Source organism: Podarcis filfolensis (assembly GCF_964270895.1).
Source record: "Podarcis filfolensis genome assembly, chromosome: 8".
Taxonomy (NCBI): Eukaryota; Metazoa; Chordata; class Lepidosauria; order Squamata; family Lacertidae; genus Podarcis; species Podarcis filfolensis.
In genome coordinates this window covers 39,052,036-39,072,452 of record NC_139611.1, presented here as the reverse complement: position 1 = coordinate 39,072,452, position 20,417 = coordinate 39,052,036, and the positions used below count along the sequence as shown (strand labels likewise).

General features: G+C 46.8%; 2 protein-coding genes across 7 annotated transcripts in view; one reads left to right on the top strand and one right to left on the bottom strand.

Annotated features, from left to right (window-relative positions):
• Positions 1-343: 343 nt before the first annotated feature.
• MTHFSD (methenyltetrahydrofolate synthetase domain containing) lies at positions 344-18,131 on the bottom strand. Of its 6 annotated transcripts, none has more exons than XM_083626351.1 (8): positions 18,028-18,131; positions 16,165-16,268; positions 14,621-14,734; positions 14,428-14,541; positions 12,471-12,561; positions 7,459-7,571; positions 6,578-6,703; positions 344-2,076 (listed from the first exon to the last, which is right to left on the bottom strand). In XM_083626351.1, the coding sequence occupies exons 1-8, from the start codon at positions 18,056-18,058 to the stop codon at positions 1,579-1,581; spliced, it is 1,191 nt and encodes a 396-aa protein (XP_083482477.1). In that variant the 5' UTR covers positions 18,059-18,131; the 3' UTR covers positions 344-1,578. The 6 variants fall into 6 exon arrangements, with proteins under 6 accessions (XP_083482477.1, XP_083482478.1, XP_083482476.1 ...); XM_083626352.1 differs by lacking the exon at positions 14,621-14,734 and adding an exon at positions 14,773-14,886 and having other exon boundaries at positions 18,028-18,126; XM_083626350.1 differs by lacking the exon at positions 14,621-14,734 and adding an exon at positions 14,773-14,886 and having other exon boundaries at positions 17,921-18,095.
• Positions 18,132-19,840: 1,709 nt separating this feature from the next.
• Positions 19,841-20,417, top strand: part of FOXL1 (forkhead box L1) — a 30,365-nt gene continuing 29,788 nt past the window's right edge. The window contains exon 1 of the mRNA XM_083629801.1: positions 19,841-19,922. The gene's annotated coding sequence lies outside the window, so the exon portion shown is untranslated. The remainder of the gene's footprint in view (positions 19,923-20,417) is intronic.

Sequence of the window (20,417 nt, the reverse complement as noted above, 5' to 3'; positions counted from 1 at the left end):
GGGGGGGGGGGTTGCAAAAAAGAGAAGGCAGAACAGGTTGTGGGATTTTGCCCAGAAAGCAACTCTACAACCTTGAAAAGGTTTTCTTTAATGCTTTCTGAAAGGTCTGCCTCTCTTGGGGCATCATAATGAGCTTAAAATATACTTAAGAGTACATCCTGGAGCTATGAAAAATATTTCCAACTCTTGTATTTTCTTTTTCAAAGAAAGAGAACATTGCAATGCTTATTTTGACTTTTTGCCTGAGATTGGCTGCAAAAGAACTTCTGTTTAGAAAAAAAAGTTCAGCCACAATCCCACCAGTTTTTCAGGAAACAAAGAAACATACAATTAGAGAGGGAGGGGAAATCCAAGAGATTAGTTTTATTCTGTAAAAGGCATTTGTGCACATGCATTCTAAATGTACTCTTCACATCAACTCTTCCCCACAGAGGATCCTTTCTGAACCTGGTGCTCTCCAGAGGTTGTCTGACCACGTTCCCCATCAGCCCCAGCTAGCATGGCTAATGGTCAGGGATGGTGGGACTTGTAGTCCAGCAACACAAGGTCCCCTAGCCCTCATTTCGAAAGCAGCATTCTCTGCTGCCTGGAAGAGACGGAAGAATGACTCTATTCACAAGAGGCATTCCCCTCTTTCATAAGGGAATGGGGAACCTGCGGCCCTCCAAATATTGTGGGACTCTCACTTCCATCAGCCCCAGCCAGCATGGCCTAATAGTCAGGGATGATGGGAGCTCTAATGCAGTAGCAAGCCACCCCTAGTTGTACTCAAATATCAAGTATTATAATTCATATCTGAATGCAGCGAAATAGTAAATGGATATAAAGGGAGCAACAGCAGAGAGCTGGGCAGGTGTGCATAATTTTGATTCATCAAGCAATACCATGGCCAAATAGGATTTGCACAAAGTGGTTTAAATGGTTTCTCCATAGAATGTATGTTTACATGGTTAATTCAAAGTGGTTTAAACTGATTTATACCAGCAGAAGTACAAGGTGTCAAGAGAAGTGATATGCTAGAAGGGACTTTTCCATCTCCGACTGTGGTGATGGGTGTATCACATCTTTGCATGCTCCACCATCTTTAAAAACTGAGAGAAAACACCTCCCTGTCAGCATAAAGCTAGCAAACAGGGAATGGACTGGGTTAGAACTATTCTTGACATGCTAGCTCTCTACTTAAGGGAACATGTAGAGACGGCAGACTCATTGGTTCTGCCATGTAGACCAAGCCCTGACATTGCCCCCTGCTGAGGATTCTGGGTAATGTAGCTTTGAGTAGCTTGTGGGGAATCCATGGCCCTCCAGATTTGCTAGACTACAGCTCCTATCATCCTTGAGTGCTGGCTATGCTAACTGGGACTGATGAGAGTTGGAGTCCAACATCTGGAGTAGCTAAAAAAATCTGTTCTAAAGCCTCAGCATTCATTAAAATACCAGTTATTTTTGTGAAGACTCAGGGTCCCTGTCCAAAGAAGTGGCCTCCAGGATCGATAAGATCACCCAATTCTGAAAACCCTTCAAGCACGCTGTACTCCATTGTTGTACCCAGATCTGCACCTGCTTGTCCATTCAGCTTCACCTGGGCCTGCTTCCTGTTTTGCTCAGCTGGCTCCTGGCAAGTTCTACTCTCAGTGGACTACCATGGAGGCTTAAGCCCTGTAGAGCCACAACAGCAGCATCAGCTGTGGCTTTATCACCGTAACTGAGAAACGCCCGGTGTTGTGCTCCTTGCCATGTCAGTCTTGCAGGGGTTGCGTGGCACTGTCTCAGGGCATCCTTTAACTCTCCCACTCTGGTCCCTTGAGGAATGCTGCCCACATACACAGCGACAGGTGCATCAGGGAGGGGAGAGCTGTCTGGTGACGCCCCACCTTCTGGACTTGCTTGGGACAGGCTGGCCTGATCCTGGAAACTGCTTCTTTCAGGTCTGCTCTTCTTGGCAACTCTCACTGGCTTGTCAGCAGCTGGAACATCTCGCTGTTCGTCCTTGAGGGCAACATCCTTGCCTTCTTGTTTCTCTCTGTGGCGAAGGTTCTTGAGGACCGGGATCTTCCCCAGCATTTCGTGACTGATCTAAAGCATGGAGAAGAGTTAGTTCCCCTGCTCCTTAAATTGAACCCAAACTTCAAAACGCAAGACCAGGCAATCACACAGTTCTGCCAGTAGCATCGGATGACGTAAGAGATACACAAAGCACACCTAGCATCTGTGAAGACTAAGCTGCTGCTGAGAAATACTACCCATTTCACCAATGTTGGCTATTTATATTACAGCACATTGTCCTGACAGACTTGCCAGGCATGATCCAGTGCTGTGCTGGATCCTTCCTCCACAACTTTCCCCATTGGCTCCCCCATTCTAGGTGGCTAGAGCTGTGATGGGGGGCAGGAGGAGAGCACTGTTCACGTTAATAACACTTATACCCTGTTTTTCCTTTGGTACGCTCAGAGACCTTTCATTCTGGCTCTGATCTAATCTGGACAATAGCACTTACAACTCCATTACCTGAAAAAAAATTATACAGTTTCTCTTCACCCTTCACCTTAGTTATGAATTAGATTGTAAGCTCTTTCAGAGAGAAGAACCCATCTCCCCCCCCTTTTGCTTGAGAAACTCTGATTAAAATAGCAAGAGATAAATGTGCAGTTTAAAACGTAAACAGTACAAAAACACCATTCATTTAATTATACCTGGCCTTTTCTCCAAAGAAACTCAAGGTGGTAGATACACAACACCCTTAAAAACCCCCTCACAACAACCCTATGAGGTAGGGTTAGCTTGAGAAGCACCCAAGGTCGCCCAGTGAATTTCATGGCTGAGTGGGAACTTGAACCCAGGGCATTTCACTTCTAGCCCAACACGCCACCTTCCCAAACCTGTGGCCCTCCAGCCGTTGTTGAACTACAGCTCCCATCATCCCCTCACTGTTGGATTTGCTGCCTGGGAGCTGATGGGTGATTTGAGTCCAGCAACTTTCGGGGAGTACCATGTTGGCTTCCCCTGCTCTAACCACTATACAACTCTGGCTTTTGACTAATAAAAGCAGCGCTCCCAGGCAAATTATTAGTGGCATGAAAAAAAAAGGAGCTTCCAGCCAATTGCTGGACAATGTCAGTGCTTGAATAGCATCTCTGCCGATTCCAGGGAAAGCATTTTCAGCTGTGCAAACTGCCCTTTGGAGAGTATTTGGTGATGTCATATGCAAAGCACACCAAACTGGCTTGGAACAGTGCTTTTTATTTGCTCTGTTTCTCCTGGAGCCCCGATTTAGAACCTCCTGTTGGTTTTCGTCAAATTTCCTTGCGGAATGCACAAACACTCTGCTAAATGGTCCAAAGAGAGTTGTTCTCCCTCCAGACCCACTTTCACATCACTGATCACTCCTGGACCCAATGCAAATAAATGCCTCTTGAGTCAAATCCAACTCCTCTCTCTATGTATTTGGAGTCTTTATTTAGCTAAGTCATAACAGCAAAAGAGGAGGGTGGGATCCTTGTTCAAGACATGGGAATCATTTGCCTCCCTGCTCTCTCTTGAAGACAACTCCTAACTTCAGGCAGGGGTGGGGGGGGTGTCCTCTGCCTGCCACTATGTTCGGTCCAAGCAGCCATACCTTCAACCATTCCCAGGGTTAGCAGAAGCAATGATGAGAAACCAAGCAAAATATATACAAAGAGAGCAGAATAAGTCTAATTTTCATAAGAAGAGTCTGTTGGATCAGGTCAATGGCCCATCTCGTACAGCATCCTGTTCTCACAGTGGCCAACCAGATGCCTGTGGGAAACTGACAAGCAGGACCCGAGCACAAGAGCACTCTCCCCTCCTGTGGTTTCCAGCATCTGGAATTCGGAGGCACTGCTGCCTCTGACTGTGGAAGCAGAGTATTGACGTCAGGGCTAGTAGCCAACACTAGCCTGATCCTCCATGAATTTGTCCAGTCCTCTTTTAAAGCCAGCCAGGTTGGTGGCCACCACTGCTTCCTGTGGGAACAAGTTCCAAAGTTCATCTATGCGCTGCAATAACAACAACAACAACAACAACAACAACAACAACAACAACAACAACAATAATAATTTATTTGTACCCCGCCCATCTGGCTGGGTTTCCCCAGCCACTCTGGGCAGCTTCCAACAAAGATTAAAAATAAGAAGTCCTTTTATCTGTCCTGAATCTTCCAGCGACCAGCTTCATTTGATGTCCACGACTTCTAATGTTAGGAGTTCTCCCTGTTGCTTTGATGGCTGCCATATCTAGTGTCAGGATGCAACCTCCATAAATAACTTCCTCAGCCATCTCTGGCTCCCCCACTTCTAATCGCAAGCAAGATCTGCCTAGCTCTGGCAAAGGCCGCCCTCCCTCCCACCACCCAGGAACTCTTTCATCTCTTGTGTTGCTTTTCACACTCCTGCAGACAGGATTGGTCTGCAGGGAAGACTGTATATCAAAAACTCTGTTATCTAGGGGGGAGAGAGAGAGATTAAAGCCTGTGATCTACCTTGGGACAAAGGTTGTGCTTCCTTTCGTCCTGCCATCTGTTCGCAAAGGCAGATTTGGGTTGTAATCTTCCTCTTTAGCTCAGCAACTGCTGCATTTCTGGCCAACTAAATTTGGAGTTGTTGGGGGGGGGGGAGTCCACCACAACAGCCGCCATAGGAGAGCAAAGACATAAGGAGAATGAATAGATATTCCCCACCCACCCACCCCACAAAAATCCCCACCGCAAACAAAAAGAGAAATAAATTTTACATTTTGTGGAGAATGGGGCTAAGAGAGAAGTTTTCATCGCTCTCTCAAGAAAGCTTCTGGGTGCAGTTGATGGAAACCTCAGGAGGGGAGGCTGCTCTTGCATTTGGATTGAAAGATTCGGGCGAATGTTGGAAGATTCAAGGGAAATAAATTTAAATACTTCTTCACGTAGTGCATAGTTAAACTATGGAACTCACTCCCACAGGAAGCAGCGATGGCCACCAATCTGGATGACTTTCAAAGAGGATTGGACAACTTTGTGCAGCAGAAGGCTATCAATGGCTGCTAGTCATAATGGCTATGCTGTGTGTCCACTGTCAGAGGCCTTGTACTGCTGAATACCAGGTCCTGGGGTACAAAACTGGGGAGAGAGCTCTTGTGCTTGAATCCTGCTTGTGGGTTTCTCGCAGGCATTTGTCCGACTACCATGAGAACAGGATGCTGGGCTAGACCTTTGGTCTGATTGCTTTCTGACGTGTTACTTTTGCTGCAACCATTTTTGGTTCTGCAACAAACCACTTGCAGGGCTATGCAGCAGTAAAGGCAGGCGGAGATACTTTTAAACAAACAAGAAATCTGCAGGCTCCCCTCCCCATCCCTCGGTGCTTTTGTTATGAAGCAATGAACACAACAGTGGAGGCTGGTTCATTAGGCTGAATGGGGCTCTGACCCACCAGCTTCAAGCCTGCCTTCTTACTTACAACCAATCAGGGGGCAGTGGTGCCTGTCATTGGTTCCACCTACTGTTGGTTTCCCTGCCTTCCACCCCACCAGAGCCAATGGGCACCACAGCAACACACCTGAGCCAATCAGCCTGAAGATTCAAATTGAGATGTTTCTTGTCCCCACCCCACTCTGCCTCCAATATTCCTGAGCTGCTCTCTATTCCTAGACATCCTGGCAGTATTTAACAATGAAAACAAACAGATTCAGACAAGAATGTACAATGTTTAAAAAACTCTGGAATGGCAAACAGGGTGGGGGTGGGATGGAGGATTAGCTGCAACGCTTTTTCGGTTATGAGATGGTATGATAATGATTCTTCCCAAACTTCAAATTATAAACAACTAGTATAAATAAATAGCAATAACTTAAAATTTTAACAGAATTACTCAGGCAACTTCCCCACCTACATTAATGTATTTATAAGTATTATATTTATATCAGGATAATAATTATTATTCTGATGCAATTTTTTGTATATTCGTATGATTGTATGAATCGATAAACCGTTCACTGTCTCTGGTTGAATTATTTGTCGTTCTGTTATTGGTCTTCTAATATCGTGCTTCTTCCTCCTATTTATTTTTCGTCTCAAATTTTGTATGAATGCAAACATCAAATCAATTTTTAAAAACCACACATTGATATACTTTATAAAACAACAACAGACCCATACGTCTGTCCGCATACTAGCTTTATTCTCGGTGGGTGGTAAAAATAACAGCCCCCCTTAAATATGGAAAGTCACACTTCCCCCTGCCCACCCCCACACATAGGGCTATCTTTGCTTCCTCTAGTCCAGCCTTCTGCTACCAAATTGAATCAAATAATAGACCGTACCCAGTGTTTTTCCTTTTCAGAGCAGAACCACTGAAATCAGAAGATGTGACCAATTTAGGCCCATTCATTTGAATGGGTCTAATCTGCATAGGATGACCATTGCATCTAACCCACTAGCCCTACGCCTCAGACTGTGATGCTGATAGTTAGTTGTTGTCACCAACAACCTATTCATTTATAGCACATCTAATGCAAATTCTGCAAGACACTTGAAATGCCTCTCTACCACCCCAGCGAACTGCTGATTGCAGAACAGGCCACCTGCCTTGTGCCAGAGGATCCCTTGTGGCTTGGGGTGGTTGCACCCTGTCTTGATTATTCTCGTTGGGGTAAGGATGTAATCCACAGTTAGGTCATGGTCGCCCAGCAGATCTTCTGGTATGTCAACCACCTATATTAAGGAGGAGGAAAAATATCATCAGTCCATAGGTGGCTTTCAAATGCAGAGCCCTTTAGCACCATAAAGAAGGCAAGGAGAGTCTGCTGGATCAGGCCAATGGCCCATCTAGTTCAGCATCTTGTTCTCACAGTGGCCAAACAGATGCCTACAGGAAACTCTCAAACAGGACTAGCACAAGAGCGCTTTCCCCTCCTGCCATTTTCCAGCAACTGGAATTCAGAAGCCTCTGACTGTGGAGGCAAAGCATATTCATCACAGCTCTAGCAGCCATTAATCGCTTATCTACCATGAATTTGTCTAATCCTCTTTCAAAGCCCTTCTAGTTGGTGATCATCATTGCCTCCTGCAGAAGTGAGTTCCATCCAGAGAATAGAAGAAATACTGCAGTCAGAGCAAATAGCTCATCTGAAATTTAAATCCATTGCCTGCCTCATCAAAGAGGCTCATGATCTCCTCTAGTTTTTGCTTCCATAGTTGATCTTGCGTCCAAATATTTCTCCTTTACAAAGAGATTATTGAATTTGGGAAATCAGCAGGCTTCTGGGGAGGGCAATATTTGGTGCTTCACTTGTCTCGTTGCCCCTGACCATGATCTCAAGGGGCAGAGTTTAATTCTGCAAAGTGCTTACTTTGCATATCACACAGAAATCGCCAAATTTGTTTCCTAGCTCAGATCTTGCCCAGTGCCCAGGAAGCCTCACCCTGCCAGGTAGCGAGTCACCCCAGTTCCATGCAGCTGTTGTTACCTGGCAGTCATGAACGGCTGTGACAACTACTGTATCCTCTCTTACAGCTCCCATGGAGACCATCATTGCATACTCCAGGTCTGCAAAGCCTTCCCCTTTCCCAATTCGGAAGCCTGTAGTGAGAAAGTGAGAGACCACAAGAAGGAACAACCACACGGATGCATTGTTTATATACCTGTATATAAGCAGGAATTGCCTGCTGGATTAGGCCAATAGAGACTTACCAGATGCCTCTATTGGGAAGCCTACAAGAAGGACCTGAGAACTCTCCCATCCTGTGGTTTCCAGCAACTGGTGTTCAGAAGCCTATGCCCAAGGAGGCAGAACATAGCCATTTTGGCTAGTAGCTATTGGTAGCCTTCTCCTCTGAATTTATTCAATCCTCTTTTAAATCTGTCCAAGTTGGTGGCCATCACTGTCTCCTGTGGCAGCGAGTTCCATAGTTACCGGACTAACTAAATCTGTTAGGTTGGCTCATCATAGGAGCTTTTGTTTATTATTTCATTCACCCTTCAGCTAAATCTACAAGGATTCTTCTGAGGAAAAGCCAACACACTTGCTTTGTTTCTAGATGATGCAGCCAGTGTTAGAAGAGGGATTCCGTGGCAGAACTTGGGCTCTCAAATTTCAGCGGTGTCCCATGCGATGCTAAAATTTAGCACTACCCGACTCTCCTGCACCGTTCTACAGCATTGTTATGGCACCCCCTGCAGCACAAAACCCAGTGTGGCCGCCTCTAAAACCACCTCTGCAGGATTTATCTTTGCTAGAGTCAGAGAGAGAAGTACCTTTTCTAAGAGGAAGTCTGCCACCTATAGTCCTGGAAAATCATTACACACTCTCTCCTCTAGTCATAAACTTAGCTGTACAAATGTGGTGACTGATGCCACCTGGATTGGTAGGGCAGAGCAATAGTAGGTGGAGCCAGAACCAATGATAGGCAGGCCTAGAGCCAATGAGAGCTGGACTCAACTAATTCCAGTTTTGTCCCCATCCTCCTCCCTTCTGAGTTCTACAAGGGCAACACTGAGACTGAGGAGGAGGAAGCCACCCCCTGGACTGGGGGCTGACTGAGGGGAGACTGAGGTTGGTTGGGCAGTATCCCATTTGCTCTTATTGACAAGCCTCCACTGCAGCTTACCTAACCAAAACAGCATGACTAACCCTCAGGAGGAAAGTCTCAGCAAGCTGGAGATAACTAGGTTTGGAAAAGTGCAAGAAAACAGCTAGTGTGTGTTGGGGGAGACCCTGAGAGGGCAAAATTTCACCATTGGAGCCCAATGAGAACCAAGCATATTCAGTGGGCATGGACTATTGAAGGGGAATGGAAAATTGGGAGGAAGGGTGAGGGAATTGGAATTGAATAGCCTGAACAGAACCACTGCACAATGTGGGCCCAACCTGGAAAACTAATTGCCTTTTTTATTTATAATGAGGTCTGTATAGTTCAACAAACTCTCACAGGAGCCAGCTAGGATGGCTATAAAAGAGGACTGAACAAATTCATGCAGGATACGTGATCAATGGCTGCTAGCCATGATGGTTATGCTCTGCCCTCCGTAGCGAGAGGCAGCAATGCTTGCTTGGGTCCTGCTTGCAGGCTTTCCAACTGAGGCACCTGACTGGCCATTGTGAGAACCAGGAAGATGGATTAGATGGGCCACTGACCTGATCCAGGTAGCTCTTCTAGTGTCCTTACATTATAGTAAAAATTCAGCTGCTGACTTTCATTCAGAATTAAAACTTTGACGTTACAAAAGTAGCCTTGCATCTAGCCAAGATACTGATGCTCCACTGGCCCCCAAATATGACCATCTCATATCTTACTCCTCCTTTTGTGGCTGGTAGTCATTCCTTGTTGCAAACCATGACTCAAAGACCATGCAGGCTGGTCTTGTTAGGGTGAATGGGACACTGTTCTAACAACCTTGGCCTGCCCTCAGCCAGTCCCTACCTGCCTGCCTTCTCACACCCTTTCTGGAAGTGCTGCAGCCTATCAGCTTCCCCATTTGTTAAGTCTCAATATTGCCCTTGTAGAACCCAGCAGGCAGGAGGAGGATGGGACAAAACTAGAATTAGTGGGCTCTTCCTGCTATTGGCTCTGGCACCACCTACTGTCAACCTCCCTGCCTTCAGCTCTACAGCTCCCAATGGGCACCAGTCACAACTGCTCCAAGACCATGATCTTACACTGTGGTCTTTGCAGACCCGTGACCCACCTTTGCATGCAAAAGACCCCACATGTTCAATCCCTGGCATCACCAGGAAGGTCTGGGAATCTCCTTGGTCTGTAACCCTGCAGAGCTGCTGCCAGTCCGTGTAGACAAGACTGAGTTAGTGGGGTTGACCTGGTTAGTAGGGTAGAAGTGGAAGGATCATTAGGCGCGAGTGATCATGCTCTTCTGAAGTTTACTATACAGCGGAAAGGAGCAGCCAAGCATACTAGGACTCAATTTCTTGACTTTAAGAAAGCCGACTTCATAAAACTTAGGGAAGTGCTGGGTGAGATCCCATGGACATTAATACTAAAAGGAAAAGGAGTTCATGATGGCTGGGAGTTTGTTAAGAGGGAGATAGTAAAAGCACAACTTCAGGCAATACCAATGAGACGGAAACATGGAAGGTGCCTAAAGAAGCCAGGGTGGCTATCTAAAGAACTTTTAACTGAGTTAAGATTAAAAAAGGATGTGTACAAAAAATGGAAAAGGGGGGAAACCACCAAAGAGGAATTCAAACAAATAGCCAGCACGTGTAGACACAAAGTCAGAAAAGCTAAAGCACAGAATGAACTCAGGCTTGCTAGAGAGGTTAAAAGCAACAAAAAAGGCTTTTATGGGTATGTTCGTAGCAAAAGGAAGAACAAAGAAACAGTGGGGTCACTCAGAGGAGAAGATGGTGAAATGCAAACAGGGGACACAGAAAGGGCTGAACTCCTCAATGCCTTCTTTGCCTCAGTCTTCTCCGATAAAGAAAACAATGCCCGACCTGAAGAATTTGGAGCAAATGATTCAGCAGAGGAAACACAGCCCAGAATAACTAAGGAGATAGTACAAGAATACTTGGCTAGTCTAGATGTATTCAAGTCTCCAGGGCCAGATGAACTGCATCCAAGAGTATTAAAAGAACTGGCAGATGTGATCTCAGAACCACTGGCAGTCATCTTTGAGAATTCCTGGAGAACAGGTGAAGTCCCGGCAGACTGGAGGAGGGCAAATGTTGTCCCTATTTTCAAAAAGGGGAAAAGAGAGGACCCAAATAATTACCGCCCAGTCAGTCTGACATCAATACCAGGGAAGATTCTGGAGCAGATCATTAAGCAAACAGTCTGTGAGCACCTAGAAAGGAATGCTGTGATCACCAATAGTCAGCATGGATTTCTGAAAAATAAGTCATGTCAGACTAACCTGATCTCGTTTTTTGACAGAATTACAAGCCTGGTAGATGAAGGGAACGCAGTGGATGTAGCCTACCTTGATTTCAGCAAGGCATTTGACAAGGTGCCCCATGATATTCTTGTAAAGAAGCTGGTAAAATGTGGTCTTGACTATGCTACCACTCAGTGGATTTGTAACTGGCTGACTGACCGAACCCAAAGGGTGCTCATCAATGGTTCCTCTTCATCCTGGAGAAGAGTGGCTAGTGAGGTGCCACAGGGTTCTGTCTTGGGCCCGGTCTTATTCAACATCTTTATCAACGACTTGGATGATGGACTCAAGGGCATCCTGATCAAATTTGCAGATGACACCAAACTGGGAGGGGTGGCTAACACCCCAGAGGACAGGATCACACTTCAAAATGACCTTGACAGATTAGAGAACTGGGCCAAAACAAACAAGATGAATTTTAACAGGGAGAAATGTAAAGTATTGCACTTGGGCAAAAAAAATGAGAGGCACAAATACAAGATGGGTGACACCTGGCTTGAGAGCAGTACATGTGAAAAGGATCTAGGAGTCTTGGTTGACCACAAACTTGACATGAGCCAACAGTGCGACGCGGCAGCTAAAAAAGCCAATGCAATTCTGGGCTGCATCAATAGGAGTATAGCATCTAGATCAAGGGAAGTAATAGTGCCACTGTATTCTGCTCTGGTCAGACCTCACCTGGAGTACTGTGTCCAGTTCTGGGCACCACAGTTCAAGAAGGACACTGACAAACTGGAACGTGTCCAGAGGAGGGCAACCAAAATGGTCAAAGGCCTGGAAACGATGCCTTATGAGGAACGGCTAAGGGAGCTGGGCATGTTTAGCCTGGAGAAGAGGAGGTTAAGGGGTGATATGATAGCCATGTTCAAATATATAAAAGGATGTCACATAGAGGAGGGAGAAAGGTTGTTTTCTGCTGCTCCAGAGAAGCGGACACGGAGCAATGGTTCCAAACTACAAGAAAGAAGATTCCACCTAAACATTAGGAAGAACTTCCTGACAGTAAGAGCTGTTCGACAGTGGAATTTGCTGCCAAGGAGTGTGGTGGAGTCTCCTTCTTTGGAGGTCTTTAAGCAGAGGCTTGACAACCATATGTCAGGAGTGCTCTGATGGTGTTTCCTGCTTGGCAGGGGGTTGGACTCGATGGCCCTTGTGGTCTCTTCCAACTCTATGATTCTATGATTCTATGAGTTAGATGGACCAACGGCCTGTCTTGATATGAAGCTGCTTCCTATGTTGCTATCCAACTTGGGGGTATACTGCCTTGGTATATGGGGCTCTGATCTCAAGTATAATGACTAATATGAACATAAGAAGAGCCTTGCTGGATCATATCAGTGGTGTGGTCCACCTTGTCCATCTTCCCAACTGGACACTTCCAGGAAGCTCATAAGCAGGGCAGGAAGACAACAGCCCTCCCTCACTATCTTCCCACCCACCAACTGATACTCAGTGGAGCATATACTGCCACTAAACATGGAGGTTCTATTCCATTTAGATAATCTGCCCGGGCTTAGCTATCTGGAATTTGTTTCAGCAGCTTCCCTCTGGCTGAAGTTCCCAGCCACATGGTTTTCTGCCAAGTACCTTTCTCAGAAACAGCCACAGATCCTACCACAACCAGGTCCACATGGACCTTTGCGTCTAGTCCGACAGGTACGCTGTAATCCCGAACACCCTGAAAAAGAAAAGAAAGAGAGGAGGAAGAGAAGAGTGGTTGCTCACCGTCAGCCTGAATTGCTCCCTTCTCCCTCCCCCTTGCAAACCTCCCCCCCCCAACCACCAAACAACAGTCTATTGAGAGAGAACAGAAGCCTCCTCTATCCAGCACAGCCGGTCCTGCTCTCTTCTTGGAAGCCAGCCAAGTTGTTCTTCTGGGATTCTCAAGCAATTGGGAACGTCAGCTTGGAGGAAATCCCATCCTAAACCCAATTTCAGAAATGCCAGGTTTTCTGTTCTGCCGCTGACCTGAACGTGCTCATTCTCGAACAAAGGAGCTTCAAAGGAGGTCTCCAGCACAAGGCTGCCAAAGGACAACTTAATCAGGCAGTTCAGTTCTGTCACCTGCAACTGCCATTGCGATCATGGATTCCTGTTCCACTGGAGTTGTGTTACTATCAGTTTCTGCCACGGTGGGGGGTCATCTTGCTTACATTTAAACTTAAAGTGGAATTGTTCACATCTGCATTGTATGTTTAAAGCACTATCCTGCCATTTTAACAGACACGGGGAACCTTGGGAACTATCGTTTGTGCTGGCCTCACAGAGTGGTGACCTCACAGAGCTATAGTTCCCACACCCTCAACAAGCTACAGTTCCCAGGATTCTCCAAGACTGTTAAAATGTATAGTGTGAATGTGACCATAATCAGAGACTGCATTTTTTACATTTAATTCCATTTGACAGCACTGCCTATATGAATATACAGCAATATATGCATGTATATATGTACACGTATGTGAATCTATTAACTAACTACTTACTAAGTAATGCGGGTGGCGCTGTGGGTTAAAGCACAGAGCCTAGGACTTGCAGATCAGAAGGTCGGTGGTTCGAATCCCCATGACGGGGTGACCTGTTGCTCGGTCCCTGCTCCTGCCAACCTAGCAGTTCGAGAACCCATCAAAGTGCAAGTAGATAAATAGGTACTGCTCCGGCGGGAAGGTAAACAGCGTTTCCGTGTGCTGCTCTGGTTCACCAGAAGCAGCTTAGTCATGCTGGCCACATGACCCGGAAGCTGTACACTGGCTCCCTCAGCCAATAAAGCGAGATGAGCACCGCAACCCCAGAGTCGTCACAACTGGACCTAATGGTCAGGGGTCCCTTTACCTTTAACTAAGTAACACTTTAGTTATTAATAATATTTTGACTATATTTATATCCCACCTTTTACTCCAAGGAGCACAAGGTGGTGTACGTGGTTCTGTCCCTCCCTATCTTATCCTCACAACAACCCTGTGAGGTAGCTAAGGCTGAGAGACAGTGACTGCCTCAAGGCCACCCAGTGAGCTTCATGGCCGGTTGGGGAACTGAATCCTGGTCTCCCAGGTCCTAGTCCCGTGTGGTTAAACACACTTCATCCACCTAACAAAGTGGATTTTAGCCCACGAAAGCTTATGCCATGGGATAAATCTGTGGCTCTTTAAAAGGCATTGCAACAAGATCCTGTGTTTGTTTGTTTTTCTGCAACAGATTAACACAGGCACTCCTCTGGAAAATATATCCCATAACACCTGCGTGCTTTTGGCATACCAACGCTGGAGGGCGCCAAAACCCCACTTTACGACCTACAAGCCAGCAACAAGCCATTCCTTATAAGGGATGCTGTTGATTTGGCCTGGAATGGTAGAAATGCTTTGCAGTCTGGACATACCAATACAAAAAAATCAAGAAAGCGAGGAAATAGAAACATCTAGCAAACTTAATCACTTTTCAACCGCCTTTAAGCTAGTCCCACTGATGCTCATCAGTCTTTTTGAAGCACAGTAGAAATCAATTAACCAAAGAAACCCTGTTCTTGCTTCCTCCTCCCTGCCTTTCTTACTTGAGAGGTGGCACATTTTCTTAGCATCTCTTTGGTTGCTCCAGGGGGAGGGATGATCCTGTTGAACAGCCCCGTCCGCAGGCGTGGGGTTGGCACCAAGAGAGCTTTCCTGGCCTGGGAGAAGAGGAGACAGGAGGGTGTTCACACAAAAATAAGCCTACGAAATTGCCCCTCAGAGCGAAGGTCTGGTTACCTGCAGCGCAGCCAGCCGGATTCCCTCCAGGGGTTTGTCAGGATCCACCTTGACCTCCCTGGCTTTATCAAAGACATCCCATGCTTGGACGGAGCTGCTCATCTTGAAAGATCCCTGCGCCAGGGAGAAAGTGGGGAAAGCAGCATACTCACTTCCAGAGCTAAAAAGCGGGCATTCTTCTGGGGGGCATCAGGGTTGACTTTAACAGTCCTGGCACTTTGGAACTCCTGCAAATCAGGAAGCCTTGCGGAAGCACGTGGTGCATCCTGTTTTGGTAAGATATCTCTCGTAAGAAACGACATGTGGAAGAGGCTTAGCCCTTAGGATCATGAGAAGCTGCTTTCTACCAAGTCAGTCGATCTAGATCCGTATTGTCGACAGCAGCCTTTCGCAACCTTGGGTCCCCAGATGTTGTCGGACTACAACTCCCATCTTCCCTAGCTAGCTGGACCAGTGGTCAGGGATGATGGGAGTTGTAGTGCAACACCTGTGGACTCAAGGTTGAAAAAGACTGGTCTACAGTGGCTCTCCAGGGTTTCAGCCCTGCATGCTGGGGACTGAACCTGAGACTTCCTGCATGGAAAGTAGATGTTCTGATCACTGAGCTATAGCCCTTAGAACAGGGCGGTCCAACTTCTCATCCCAAGTGGACCGCGAGATTACTTTGACACAGAACCCGCGGGCTGCACACTGCCTTGTCACACAGTAGGGTGGGGGGAGCAAGGCCAAAATTTGATGACCCCACAATCCTCACACTGCCTTCCCAAAGCTGAATAAGAAAGCCTCTAGGCCAGGGGTAGGCAACCTAAGGTCCGGGAGCCGGATGCGGCCCAATCGCCTTCTAAATCTGGTCCGCAGACAGTCTGCGAATCAGCTTGTTTTTACATGAGTGGAATGTGTCCTTTTATTTAAAATGCATCTCTCGGTTATTTGTGGGGCCTGCCTGGTGTTTTTACATGAGTAGAATGTGTGCTTTTATTTAAAATGCATCTCTGGGTTATTTGTGGGGCATAGGAATTTGTTCATACTTTTTTCCCAAATTTAGTCTGGCCGACCACAAGGTCTGAGGGACGGTGGACCAGCCAACGGCTGAAAAAGGTTGCTGACCCCTGGTCTAGGCTTTGGGAAGGAGATGCATGGGTCTGGCAGGGTCCTGGAGACTTTCCACCTTCTTCCCAAAGCTGGAAAAAGCACTAAATAGGCTTTGGGAAGCAGGAGGGAGGACTCTAGGACCCTGTCAGAGCCCTCAGGCCTCCCAAAGCCTACTGCCTCACTTACCTGGCTTTGGGAAGGCATCACAAGAGCTGTGGGAGGGGCATCAAATGTTGCAAAGGGCCACCCCAAAAGGCCTCAAGGGCCGCATGCAGAAGCCAAATGAAATTTGCAGGTGATACCGGATGCCTTCTTACTCAATAAACTCACTGTCAGTATTTCGTCAAAACCTGTCCCAACCATTGACAGCCTTCCTCTGTAGGAATAAGCAGGAATGTGTTCCAATAGATGTTGTGTGTTTTAATTTTCACCTGGAGGCCATGCTATCATACCTTGAAATTGGGAATCCGGTGATGGACAGGTCTTGGGAAATCAGCCAAGTTATTTGCTTCCATGTAGTCCCAAATTTTATGGCGGATGTCCCACTTGGAAACTCCTTGCAATAAAGAAGAGAACGTAAGAGTCAGGATGGATTCACACTGGCATTTTCCACATAAGCCTGGACAAAATCCAATGCTAGACATATTCAGAGCAGACCCTTGAGAAGTCCACTGATTTCAACAGGTCTAGGTATGAGGGACACGGGTGGCGCTGTGGGTTAAACCACAGAGCCTAGGAGTTGCCGATCAGAAGGTGGGCAGTTCGAATCCCCGCAACAGGGTGAGCTCCCATTGCTCGGTCCCTGCTCCTGCTAACCTTGCAGTTCGAAAGCACGTCAAAGTGCAAGTAGATAAATAGGTACCGCTCCGGTGGGAAGGTAAACGGCGTTTCCGTGCACTGCTCTGGTTCGCCAGAAGCGGCTTAGTCATGCTGGCCACATGACCCGGAAGCTGTAAGCCAGCTCCCTCAGCCAATAAAGCGAGATAAGCGCTGCAACCCCAGAGTCAGTCATAACTGGACCTAATGGTCAGGGGTCCCTTTACCTTTACTCTAGGTATACCTTATAGTGCAAGAACAACCATTTCTACTTAGAAGCAAGTCCTCTTGAATTCCCTGGGGCTCAGTTCCGAGAAAGTGGGGTTTGGATTGCAGCCTTAATCAAGTATTTATTTATTCTTTATATATTTAATAAATTAGAAGTATTCTTTTTTTTTTAACAGTTTCCAAGGCCCCTTCAGAATCTATATCAGTCTAGATGGTGGGGAATGGGCTCAGTGGGAAGAGCATCTGCTTTGCATGCAGAAGGCCCCAGGTAGGGTTGGGAATGTTCCCTGGAGAGCTGCTGCCAGTCAGTGTAGACAGTACAGAGCTAGACAGACCAATGGTCTGATCCGGTATAAGGCAGTTTGATGTGTTCCTATGCAGATTGCACAGAAACCTGCACCCAGCTTCCTCCCTTCCCTCAGCACCTCTGTGGTTGATTTATTTGTGATTGAAAAGGCACACAAGTGCCCCAACCCCCAGTTTAGCACGAGTAGACCACCTGCACCTAGAGCAGAGGTAAGAGCAAGCCTTCTTCCTGGCTTAGTTTCCCAAGTAGGAGGCAAACAAAGCGGGAGCTAGTTGGCTAGTGAGCCAGGTGTTTACAGAATAAGGCAGCATGTTGGACAGCCAGATATTGAGGTGGAGGGACTGAATGCATCCCTGAACCTCAGGGCCTAGTTTCCTGGCTCACCTCCCTTCATAGTAGAACTCAGGACTGGCCCAAGACATTTTGGCACCCAAGGCGGACGGCAAACTGGTGCCCGCCCCCCACCCCCGCCAGGGAAGAAGGAGTGAGTGAAGAGCTATTATCAAGAATGGGGGGCAGGGGGGAGAGAAAGATCGACATTGGTATTTGCCACCCCTGTGGATCCTGCCGCCTGAGGCAGTTGCCTCCCTTGAATAGCTGTCAACTTTTCCCTTTTCTTGCGAGGAATCCTATTCGGAATAAGGGAATTTCCCTTAAAAAGGGGGGGGGGGGTTGACAGCTATGCTCCCTTGGCCTCATAGGTGGGCCGGTTCTGGCAGAACCAACTACCAGAGCTCCAGTTCTGCCCCATGCACCCCACTTGCCACATAGGAACAAGGGATCAGAATGCTCCTTAACCGGCACGACTTGGATTCTGTTTCGGGGCTGCCTCAGCAGCTGATGCCCAAATCGGCCACCTTTTGCACATCGGAGGTGCCAAGGATTGGCATTCTGCGTGCAAAGCATGCGCTTTGCCAGGAAGGTCCTTGCCCCACTTCGTAAAGACCAGCGTCCCCTTCATTACCGGGGCTGCCCATTTGCTGCGCGACCTCCATGCCTGCCCCGGAGCTGGCCGAGTCAGCCCAGCCAGTTACATTGTCGCTCCTCCTCCAGCTGCCGTTCGCTCCACGTGCTGACACGGACTACGGCAGCCCAGAAGGGACAGGACTGAGCGAGGAAGAAGGCACCGTAGTCCGCAGCTCCTCCGGCGACCGCTGCACGCTTACCTGCGCGCAGTTCGGCAAGCGCAAAGGCTGCGTTGCAAGCTGCAGAGTCTGGATGTTTCATTTACTACCGCCCGGAGAAAATGAAAGACACTTTAAAAGGTCCAGCAATGGCATCTAGGTACTGCAGTCAATAAAGGATGAGAAATTTGCAGTTAAATAGATTTTAGTCGATTAAAAAGTGCATAGAGGTGAAAACAATGCTCCTGAAGCCAAAGCAAAAAACCCCTTCCTTTATTACTCACTAATGTTCTTTCCAACAGACTAATTATGGTTACCCCTATAGAATTTTCAAAAAACTGGGTTGTTGTTGTTGTTGTTGTTGTTGTTGTTGTTGTTGTTGTTCAGTCGTTTTGTCGGGTCCGACTCTTCGTGACCCCATGGACCAGAGCACGCCAGGCACTCCTGTCTTCCACTGCCTCCGCAGTCTGGTCAAACTCATGTTCGTAGCTTCGAGAACACTGTCCAACCATCTCGTCCTCTGTCGTCCCCTTCTCCTTGTGCCCTCCATCTTTCCCAACATCAGGGTCTTTTCCAGGGAGTCTTCTCTTCTCATGAGGTGGCCAAAGTATTGGAGCCTCAGCTTCACGATCTGTCCTTCCAGTGAGCACTCAGGGCTGATTTCCTTAAGAATGGATAGGTTTGATCTTCTTGCAGTCCATGGGACTCTCAAGAGTCTCCTCCAACACCATAATTCAAAAGCATCAATTCTTCGGGGATCAGCCTTCTTTATGGTCCAGCTCTCACTTCCATACATCACTACTGGGAAAAATAAACTGGGTACTTTAGGGTAATTATTTGTTTACTTTGAATTTATAGCTTGATCCCGTTCACGCACGTTTACTTGGAAATACATTTGTCAAGGATGAATGATGCTCGCTTCCAGCCTTTAAAGTTCAGATGTTGCTCTCTATGGTTTCTTTCTTTCTTTCTTAACAAAAGTATGTGCAATGTCGCTTTTTTCAAGTTACATTTTCTAGGAACAGAGAGCGAGTGATAGGTGAAAGGAAAGATGCATAGCGCAATCATATATATGCTTACTCAGAACTAGGTCCAGGGGTGCTAACTTGAATAAAATATTGGGGGCGCGCACACACCATTTGAACGGGAATGCTCATCAATTGGGGTGAGGGGCTGGCCCCCTCAAATTTTTTTTGGGAGGGGGCGAAGTGACCTCGGCCCATAGGAGTTGGTTCTTATGAGTAAGTCCTATACCGTCCAATGGGTGTTACTGTACAGGCAGTTACAGATAGGTAGCCGTGTTGGTCTGCCATAGTCAAAACAAAAAATTTTTTTTCCTTCCAGTAGCACCTTAAAGACTAACTAAGTTAGTTCTTGGTATGAGCTTTCGTGTGCATGCTTAGTTGGTCTTTAAGGTGCTACTGGAAGGAATTTTTTGTTTTGTTTTGACTGTACAGGCAGATACGTTCTACAATGTGTGCGCTGCTGTTATTGACCCACAAGGTGTCGCTGTCTCCATTCCACAGGCGGGAGGTTTTTCCAGGGCAACGTTCAATTCACTCTTTTAGACTATGGAGGGCAGCAAACTCCAGCTCGTGAGCTTGGCGCGAATGCCTTTAGATGATGCTCCAAAGCAACAGGCGTTATAACTGTTGTCTTTTCCGACAAACATATCCCCGAAGACTGCAGCAATGGGAAAGTTTAAGAGGGAATGAAGGAAGCGATCTATGTAAAGGTAAATGGCACTCTACCCATGCAACATCCGTTGAATTTATTTAAATTTATTTAAATTAGATAAGTCCGAAGAAGCGTTCTGTGTACCTGGGAAGCTTGCTTCGAGGATTTTAAAGACGCATCGGAGCAGTAAAGCTTATCCCTCCCGTTCCAATCACTCCTATTTTACGATAAGGCGATTATCTTAATTTCCGAAGGAGTAAATCTGAGATACAAAACACTGTTTGGATAGTTTATTTAAAGGTGCGTGGGATTTATTTATTTCCCTTTCCCTCTTTTTGTTTGCTTGTTTTTGTGGGAATCTATGAATAATTTTCTTTTTTCTTTTTTTCTTTGGTAACTCAGTTAAATAGTCTTGGAACTTCAGAAACAGGGTAGAAGAACGGAAAGCAGGAGCAAGCATTCCAAAAATAGATGGGAAATCTCCCCGTCTCTTTTCATTTCGATTTCTTTTAAAATACTGGCTAGCGCGTCTGTTTTTCAGAAATAAGAAGGT